The sequence below is a fragment of the Suncus etruscus genome, chromosome 4 (assembly GCF_024139225.1).
Source record: "Suncus etruscus isolate mSunEtr1 chromosome 4, mSunEtr1.pri.cur, whole genome shotgun sequence".
NCBI lineage: Eukaryota > Metazoa > Chordata > Mammalia > Eulipotyphla > Soricidae > Suncus > Suncus etruscus.
Window position 1 is genome coordinate 153,474,726 of NC_064851.1, and position 10,322 is coordinate 153,485,047.

A 10,322-nucleotide genomic window follows, 5' to 3' on the forward strand; every position below is an offset into this window, starting at 1 on the left:
CTGTGATAGAGGTAGATGCCTCCAAATGAAATAATTGCTATCTCATATAGCAGCTCATTTCTGTGTTTACTAAAAACCCTCCAACCCATTTTTCATATTTTTATGACAAGACAAGATTTCCACCAGTCATAGATAACTCTAAATAAAAAAGACATTGTAAAAGTAATACTTTTTCTCTTATATACTGGTACACACCCTCATGTTTATTTCTTTATTAACTATTCTCACACTATCCATGGGGATTCTCATATGTTATCTATGTAGGAGAAAACTACTAATCAAACTACTACATCTCTAGACACTCTGTGAGTAAGTTTGTATCTTCCCAAAGCCCTTTTTAGAGCTCCAGAAACATCCTTGTTCCTCAGACTGTAGATGAGTGGGTTCAACATGGGTGTAAGAATGGTGTAAAATATGGAAAAGATTTTGTCCTGGTTTGGATTGTGGTACGAGTGTGGTATCATGTATGTGTATATGGCAGCTCCATAGAACAAAGTCACCACTGTCATATGAGATGAACAGGTGGCAAATGCCTTTTTCCTTCCTTCCGCTGAATTCATGCGGTAAACTGTGGTCAGAATTTGGGCATAGGAGGCAATCACTACAGAAAAAGGAATCAGAAGCATCAAAACACAACATACATACATCACTGTCTCATAGAGAGCTGTGTCTGCACATGCCAACTTCAAGACTGCAGGTACCTCACAGAAGAAGTGGTTAATTTCATGGGAGTTGCAGAAGGGGAAGCTCATGGTGATGGGGGTTAGAATAATGCCATCCAAAGAACCCCCAAACCAGGAACCTAATATGATTGTCCAACAAACCTGTCGGCTCATGAGGACAGGGTATCTCAAAGGGTTGCATATGGCCACATATCGGTCATAGGCCATGAGACCCAGCAGAAGACATTCAGTGCCCACAAGCATAAGGTAAAGGAATTGTTGAATTGTGCACCCCACAAATGAGATGGTTCTTTGATTCAGCATATAGTCAACTAACATCTTAGGTACAGTGGTGGAGATATACATTATGTCAATGTAGGAGAGGTGGTTAAGGAGGAAATACATGGGAGTGTGAAGGCAGGAGTCAGTGCGAATAAGGAAAATCATAACTCCATTGGCTATTATGGAAATGACAAAGATAATAGAAATAATTGCAAAAAGAAGACCCGATGTATCTTTTCTATTGAATAAGCCTTTGAGGGTGAAGTCTGTGGAGGATATGTTGTAAATTTCCATTGTTGTCACAATGTTGGTGATGCTGAAGGGACATAGAATCTTCCGATTAATGGTTTATAGTGACAGAGAATTATAATAGCATATTCTTTCTAAAAGTTCTTAGAAAAAAATTTTATGATATTTTGCTATTGAGGACTAACAACTAAAGAATACTCTAACATTTTTAGATACAATGAATTAGACTATACAGCATTAGATGATACTGCATATCCTTATTGTGAATCAGGATTAGTGTAATTGTGTGGAATCATACTATATCGAATATAGTTAAGTCAACATGCTTAAAATGAATTTATTTAATATTATGCAAAACATGTTATTTAATAATATTGATATTATCTGTTGATAGCCTATCTTATATTTTGTCACAGATATAAAATACACCATCTGTACCATATTATTCTCTGCATGTGAATATTGTCTTTTCAGAGTTTTCAAGTTGCAATAAAATTGCATTGGAAAATGAAGTAAGCATAACCTACCCTTGCAAACTCAAAGATAAGTCATTTATTACAAGATTCCAGTGTTCAATTAAAACATTCTAGATGATAATGACTTAACATTAAATTATAATTAGCAATAGTAAAATTATAATTATCATTAGGATGTGCTATTGGCATTTAAGACTCATAAAAACTATAGCAGGAAACTTAATATTAGGCTCAAATTCTTTGATTATGTTTAAATCTCTAATATAAAATTGTGATCATTTTGTAAATAAAAAACAAATTATTTGGGGCAGTTTAGAAAAAAAAGAATAAAGGGGGAGGTGAGTGGGGCAGTTTAAAAATAACAAATCATTACTACTAGAATTATGGCATTCTTTTTTGTTTGTTTGTTTGTTTGTTTGTTTTTGGGGGGGTTGGGACACACCTGTTTGATGCTCAGGGGTCACTCCTAGCTAAGTGCTCAGAAGTTGCCCCTGGCTTGAGAACCACGGTCCTTTCTTGGCTAGCGCTTACAAGGCAGACACCTTACCTCTAGCACCACCTCTACGGCCCCAGAATTATGGCATTCTAATATATATAAATATCAGTCACTTCAATTCACTTATATAGATACAATAAACTTAAGTCATGACAGACTATAATAGTCCTTTTCTTCTTTAAGAATAGCTTAATGGGGGCTGGATCGATAGTAAATGCATGCTTGCCGTGCACAGTCAACCTGGGTTTGATCCCTAACATCTTACATGGTCCCCCAACTACCAACAGGAGTAATTCTTGACTGTAGAGCCAGGAGTAACCCCTGACGACCAGCAGGTGTTGCATTCCCTCAAAAATACCGTATAATTGAAACTTAGTGATCCAGTGACTCACACGCTGTTAATGTAAAAAATATTCAGATGCAGTAGTTTCAATCTTTCTATGCTTTTAGGTAATAAACTAGTGCTAATATTATGAGTATATTTAAGTTTGAACTGCATATAATTATTTATGTGACTTGTGAAATAATAGTCTTAATTACATACTATATATATTGTTAATATTGCCACTTTCATTGTGAATGAGGGCTCTTAAGTAGAGTTGGCATAGTGACTAGTTTTATTTTAATATCATATCCATTAATATAAAGAAATAACTGTTTTCATACATCTGTAAAATCACTTTATTTTTTCCTTTCAGCTATTTTTAGTTAATTAGCACAAAAATCCTAATTACATCAATTCTGACCCTCAGGTGATTTATATTAAACTTTGGCTAATAAAAGTTACAGAGAAAGCAGCAAAGCTAGAAGCTCGGCTGTCTCAGTAAGAACCAAGAGGCTGTTTCCTAACTCCTGTCTGAAAATGCATTTTCTCCTATAAATCTGTGTTATTTCTTGTGCAGAACTGAAAACTGATTCCCATAGATAAATAAACATAAAGAGGATACAATTTTATTTTGGTACAAATCAAATAATTATAGTCTGAAGTAATAATTTAAGTAGCCAATTCTGTTTTTATGATTCTTTTATTTTTAATGTTAAAATGTTTAATGATGCCATTGCATCAGCTTTTAAAATTAAACTTCTTCATTCCATATTTTATTTATAAAGAATTAGTTAAAATATATATTCATAATCAAGGTCAATATACACTAAATAAATATATACACTAATATATATCTATATATTATATATTGATATATATCAATATACACTAAAATATACACAAACAAACAAAAGAAAGGAAAAAAAAACAAACTTAGTAGACTGAATTAGTAAAGGAAAAGGGGGAATTATTACAGATGCAACAGAAATTCAAAGGGTAATCAGGGATTACTTTGAGAAACTCTATGCCACTAAAAATGAGAACATGGAAGAAATGGATAAATTCTGGATGCTTATGACCTTCCAAGACTGAACCAAGATGATCTAGCATATTTGAACAGACCCCTTAGTTGAGGCAATTAAAATGATAAGCATTATCTTTCCAAAAATGAAATCCAAGAACAGATTGATTCACTAACAAATTCTATCAAACGCTCCAAGATGACTTATTGCCTACTTTTTCCAGGATCTTTCAGGAAATAGAAGAAACAGAAACACTGACAAATAGATTTTTACTTTGTTAATTTTTATAATTATAATTTATATAAATATATTTTATAAATTTTATATAAAATATAAAAAATACATAAAATTTATTTTATATAAATATAAAATATATAAAATTTTATTTATAAAAATAATTTTTATGAAACTAACATCACAAAGATACCAAAAGAAGACAGAGAAGCCACAAAAAAGAGAACTATAGATCAATATTTCTGATGTAAACAGATGCAAAAATCCTCAAAATTCCTAGTAAATAGGCTCTAACCCCTCATTAAAAAGTCATACATTGATTAAGTAGAATTCATTCCAGAGATGCAAAGATGATTCAACATACACAATTCAATCAACATAACACACTGTATCAACCAAAGGAAAATTAAAAACCAAATGATGATGTCAATGGATGCAAAGAAAAGCATTTGATAAGGTCCAACATTCATTCATGAAACAAGGGAGGACCAGGACCAAACAGATATATGATCACTAATAGTAAGCTAGACAAAGAGGGGACCACCTACTCTAGCAGCCCGGGGGATGATGGTGGGGTATATGGTTGCAGAAAGGGAACTGGGATGAGGGGAGAACATATTTGGTGATGGGTATTCCCCTGATTCAATGTTAATATGTACCTAAAATACTACTGTGAACGATATGTAAGCCATTATGATCAAAATAAAAATAAAAAAAACTCTCAACAAGATGGAAATGGAAGAAACTTTTTTCAATATAGTCAAGGCCATTTACCACAACCCCCTGAGAAATATTACACTCAGTGGAGATATACTGAAAGCCTTTCCCCTAAGATCTGACACAATGCAAGCCTGCCCCATCTCATCACTCCAATTTAACATAGTTTTGGAGGTACTTTCCAGAAGAATTAGGAAAAAAAATATTAAGATCATCCAGATAAGGAAGTAATAAGTCAAGCTCTCACTATTTGCAGATGTGATATTATATTTCGAAAAACATAAAGACTCTACCAAAGAGTTCCTAGATACAATTGAGCAGAGTAGCAGGCTACAAAATTAATGCACAAAAATTATTGAAATACTTATACACATAGTGATAAAGAAGAAATGGATATTTTAAAATATTCCATTCACAATACAACCAAATAAATTCAAATACATTGAAGTCAACTTAATTTAAAAGTTAAGGACCTGTCTATAGAAAACTATAAATCATTGCTTCAAGAAATAAAAGATGGCACAAGGAAATAGAGACATATACCCTGTTCATGATTGGGGGATTAACAAAATTAAAATGACAACACTTACCAAAGTATTGTACAGATTTAATGCAATTTCTCCAAGGATGCCTGTGACATTCTTTAAAGAAGTGAATCAAACACTCCCAAAATTCATTTTAAGCAATAAACACCCATATATAAATTAATACTTAAGTAAAAATGATGGGAGGCACCACTTTCCAAACTTTAAATAGTAAGACAAAGCAAAAATCATAAAAAATAGCATGGTATTGAAATAAAGATAGATCCTCAAATCAATGGAATAGACTGGATTATACAAAGAATAAACTTCAGACATACAGTCAATTAATATTTGACAATGGAGCTAGAAGCACACAACAAAGCAAAGAAAGACAATTCACAAGTGATGTTTGGACAACCACATGCAAAAATGAAAACTCAGACCTCTATCACCATGTTGAAAGGTCAAATAAAATGGCTTAAAGACCTTGATATCAGACTTGAAAATAGAGGGTATATTGCAGAAAACATGGGCAAAACACCCCACAATATTGAAATTAAAGGCATCTTCATTGAGAAATACCCCTGTCAAAACAAGTAGAAGTAGAAATAAATACATGGAATTTCATCAAACTGGGAAGCTTCTGCATTTGAAAGAAAACAGCAACTAGGTAAAAAGGCCACCCACTGAATCTGAGGAAATTATTCACCCAACACCCCTCAGATAAGGATTAATATATAAGATATGCAAAGCACTGACAGAATTTAATAAGAAAATAAATCTAATCCCATTAGAAATTTGGGAGAAGAAATGAACATTTAATCAAAGAAGTATTACAGGTGGCCAAAATGCACATGAAAATAAGTGCTCCATGTCAAAAATGATCAGGGAAATGCAAAACAAAACAACAATGAGATATCTGGCACACATCACAAAGACCAAAAACAACCACTGCTGGCATGGATGTGGAGAGAAAGAAACTCTCCTTCACAGCTGGTGGGAATGCCTCTCTTCCAACCTTTCTGAAAATAATATATATCATTATATATATTCTTTAAAATACTGGACATTGAGCTCCTATATGATCCAGAAATACCATTACTTAGGGATATACCCTAGAACTACAAGAACACAATGTAATAATGCCATCTGCACTCCTTTGTTCTTAGGAGCACTTTTTACTATAGTCAAATTTTGGAAACAACTCAGATTCCTGACAACAGATGAGTGCCTAAACTAATGTGATTACATAAAACTGAGAAGATTCTGTACTTCAAATGAAACAGCAACTAGAATACACATACCTTCCATGATTTAGGAGGAAACTAATGACCCAATACTCATCAAATAGGGGCTAATTTCTAAGATATACACTATCTTATATACAAAATGAGCTAAAGCTAATAAGGTAAGACTAATATCTAAGATATGCAATATCAGATGAGGGCATAATATCTAATAACTAATATCTATGCTAATATCTAGATGATACTTCTACACTATGGATCACTATGCAGCTGTTATAAATAAATGAAGTCACAAAATTTGCCTTTTCGATTTTGACAACAGGTGATAGATAGGGGAGATGGAAATGAGATACAGTTGTGGTGGGATAGTTGTGACAGTGAAAGGGGTATGCATTTTATGGCAGAAATTCAATTATGAATATATTTGTAACCATGGTCTTAAATAATTTATTATTAAAAATAAAATAAAATTTGTATATCCATCTTAAATAGATGAATTTTAATTATATACCTTTTGAAATTTTATTTTATAGAGCCTTGAATTTAACAATTAACTTATATATATTCAACCCTGAATACCTTGCTTTAAAACAATCAAAGGGTAGAGACAAAGTTCAGGGCTTACCAGAGTAAAATCTTTGGCACTGCACTACAGATCAAGATGCTAAACATTTTATGGTTATGGTCCAATAAACAAACAAAAAGTCTTCAGATTTTTTGTGTAGTATATTTTTGCAAAACTGGTTCTTACATATTTGAAAAGCATTGTATGTTTTACCTGTAAATTAGGAAAACAGAAAAAAGTTATAGGATGAAATTGGCACTAATTAATAAATTAAAATGTATTTAAAGGGTTAATCTTTTATTAATTTTTATTACACATTCATTATATCAAAATCAATCAAATACATTTATTAATTTATTCTTTTCCACCATTTTCACATAAAATGTCTATTTTCTTTTTTTTTGGGGGGGGGGGTCATACTTGGCAGAGCTCCTCCTCGCTCTGTGCTCAGAAATTGCTCCTGGCAAGCTTGGGGAACTATATGGGATGCCAGGATTCAAAACATTTTCTGCCCTGGATTGGTTTTTTGCAAAACAAATGCCCTACCGCTGTGCTATCTCTCTGGCCCCAAAATGGTCTGTTTTCTAAAAAATATGTATCTGACTGCATACAGAAATTGTTAGTTATTTTCTTACACTAACTTGATGTTATACTATGTTTCTGAAAGAAAACAATGATCATTAACTCATCCTTTAAGTCAAAAGATAAAATACTTACCGAGTATAAATTTGATTCCCACATATTTGTATTAAGAGCCATTTACCAATCTTTTATTTGTATTAGACATCTGCCTTAAGGCAATTTATTCCTTTGGCTATATTCAAGATTTATTAATGTGAAAAACAAAGTCAGTTTTTTATTTTACTTGTGTCAGACTATATTAAAATTGACTCATCTATAAGAATTATGTCAATCAGATACAATTCCAGATGTTAATGTGGATAACTTTTTCATAATGTCTAATTTAAATTATTTCAATTTTAAGATATTATTTTAGGCAAAAGTTTCCAATCACAAACTGAAATAATACTTCTACTTTTATATAATACACAGTATTTGCCTGGCACCTTTTATGCATATTATAAGTTATACCTTTCATGAAAGTTACCTATATAGGTACATAGGTACCTATATAGGTCAATCTATATTTGTTCAATTTCTAAAAGCAAATACTATACTTTGCATATGATTTTAAATCTTCTCTAGAATATGAATTTCTGTGTAGTTCAAAATTTGTTAATAGTAAGAATAATGTTAAACTGAGATAAGACTTGCAAAAATATTAAACAGATATGGTAGTGCACTCCAATTTTATCATGCCTAATATTGTTCATTAATTCCAGGGTATATCTCCGAATCACTTTCCATCGTCAACTATAAACCCAATCTTTCAGACAAAATAAATATTTGAGATACCTATGGTTGTCATTGGGAGTTTGTTGGTAGGTACCATGAGGCTTGTATAGGAGCATGAAGGAGGAATTTTGCTCAAAAGTTCTGTAAATCAAACTGGTAACAATACGATCATATAAACAGAAATCACTTGTCTGAACAAATTCTAAAATTATAGGCCTGCAGTTCTGACACAATTTTATCCTGTATGATGGGGAGGAAAAAATATTTACTCACCACTGGGAGAAAATATATGAAGAATACAAATGGCTCCAAATATTTTGAAACTATGTGCAAAAGAGATACATGTTTCCATCAGTAATAAGAGGTTGTATCTGGTACTCAAAGCTTAATCTTGGCTCTAGAATTAGGGATCACTTCTTGCAGGGCTTAGGATTCCACCCTGAGTCAGTTACATGCAAGGCAAACGCCTTCCTTAGGGCTCCCAAAACCCTCAGTTTAAATAAACATATAGTTTCTGCAGGAATTTTTCTTTATATCATAAGGAAACCATCATTAACTTACTTTCAGTATAGTTATAAGTTGAGAGAAAAGACTAAACAACACAGAAAACAAAGATCAAAGATGCAACCAACAAACTTCCTAACGTGCTTATGGGGAATGGTGGGAGAAGTATGATGGTATGGAAACACTGGGAATGAGAGTTGCTGTTGGGAGTGGGCTTAGTGGTGAAATATTGTTTGTTTAAACTAAACTATGAATTATTTTTCAAATTACAGTCTTTAAAAATACTTAGTTTTTCAACTCAACAGTATTTCACTTTGTAAAAATAAAATCAAGAGTATTTTAAATACAATGTGGGGAGAAAGAGAAGCATTAAAGATCAATAAGCTTGATTTACTCTGTCCTGTGCAAGTATTCTTATTGTTGCTATTTGTTGTTCAGTCCTTCTGTATCTTTCAAATATTATTATTGTAATCACCTGTGACACAAAGTTATTATTTTCAAAAATTACTTAGGAACAGTAAATGCTTGAAGAATGTATATATGTAGAAATAAATAGTTGATAGAAAATAAATGTCTATTCCAGTTCCACACAATAACAGCCTTATATTTAAATTTTTCAAATACAAATAATTACTGTAAATCATAAAACATGAATAATACACCTGCACAGTTGTGAGAAATATAATGTTCATGTTTCTTCATGTAATGTGCACATGAGACTTTCAGTTTAGAAGTTACCACAAAATTTCTTTTATTTCTTTAATTATAATTTATATAAATATTGTGTATTAAATTTCACATTATTAAACCATGTGTAAACATTTTGTGTAATAGGACATTTTAGAAAAGGTTATTTTAATAAGAAAACTGGAAACTTGGTACACTCCTTAAGTAGTGTCCTCCATGAATAGATATAGTGAATTTCATTTCTCCAATAATTTGTTGAGAAAAAATGAACATAAAGTGATGTATAGGTGTTACTCACTATAAAATATGTCAACATATGTTGAATATATGTGCCCTATTATCTTCTGCATATTATTCATGCAAATTTAGACACAGAGGCTTTAAAAGAATTTATGATATTAAATTCAGTGAATATACACCAGAAATAATCAATAATGAGAGAATCTGGTCAAAAGGAAACATGCGATTGAGTTATTAACAACAGCTATGCAATTTTATAGAATAGAATATAATTTTTAGTCACTTAAAATATTTGTAATACCTATAAAAACAAAATGTCTAACTGCTGTAAATGTGTTATACTTATTACAATACTTTACAAAGAAATACATAAAACCAAGAAAAATTTTGTTAAAACTAAAAAATATGAAATAAAATGCAGAACATTATAATATGAGGAAGTATACCTGTGTACTGCACATAGGTCCCCTAGAATGTCAGGGAGCAAACAGAGTAAGGTGATAAGGAATATATATGGTTATCTAGAGGAGGCATGAGGTAACTTTTTCTTAGAACTAGAATATATCTTCCCTGTGGATTTCATCAGGATTTTAATAATACAGCTTTTATCAAAGCAAATAAGGGCAGAACAAAGTAAGTCATAAAGCCACATAAGACTTGGCAAAAGTATTTCTACCACTTAGCTCATAACACAAGACCCTAATTTCCATAATATCTCATCAGATTTAATTTTTAA

The 10,322-nt window shown here is 31.7% G+C and overlaps 1 protein-coding gene across 1 annotated transcript; it reads right to left on the reverse strand.

The window, feature by feature from the left end:
- Window positions 1–278: 278 nt before the first annotated feature.
- LOC126007274 (olfactory receptor 2T1-like) lies at window positions 279–1,238 on the reverse strand. The gene has a single exon (XM_049772723.1). It carries the CDS (start codon window positions 1,236–1,238, stop codon window positions 279–281), a length of 960 nt encoding a protein of 319 aa, XP_049628680.1.
- Window positions 1,239–10,322: the final 9,084 nt, after the last annotated feature.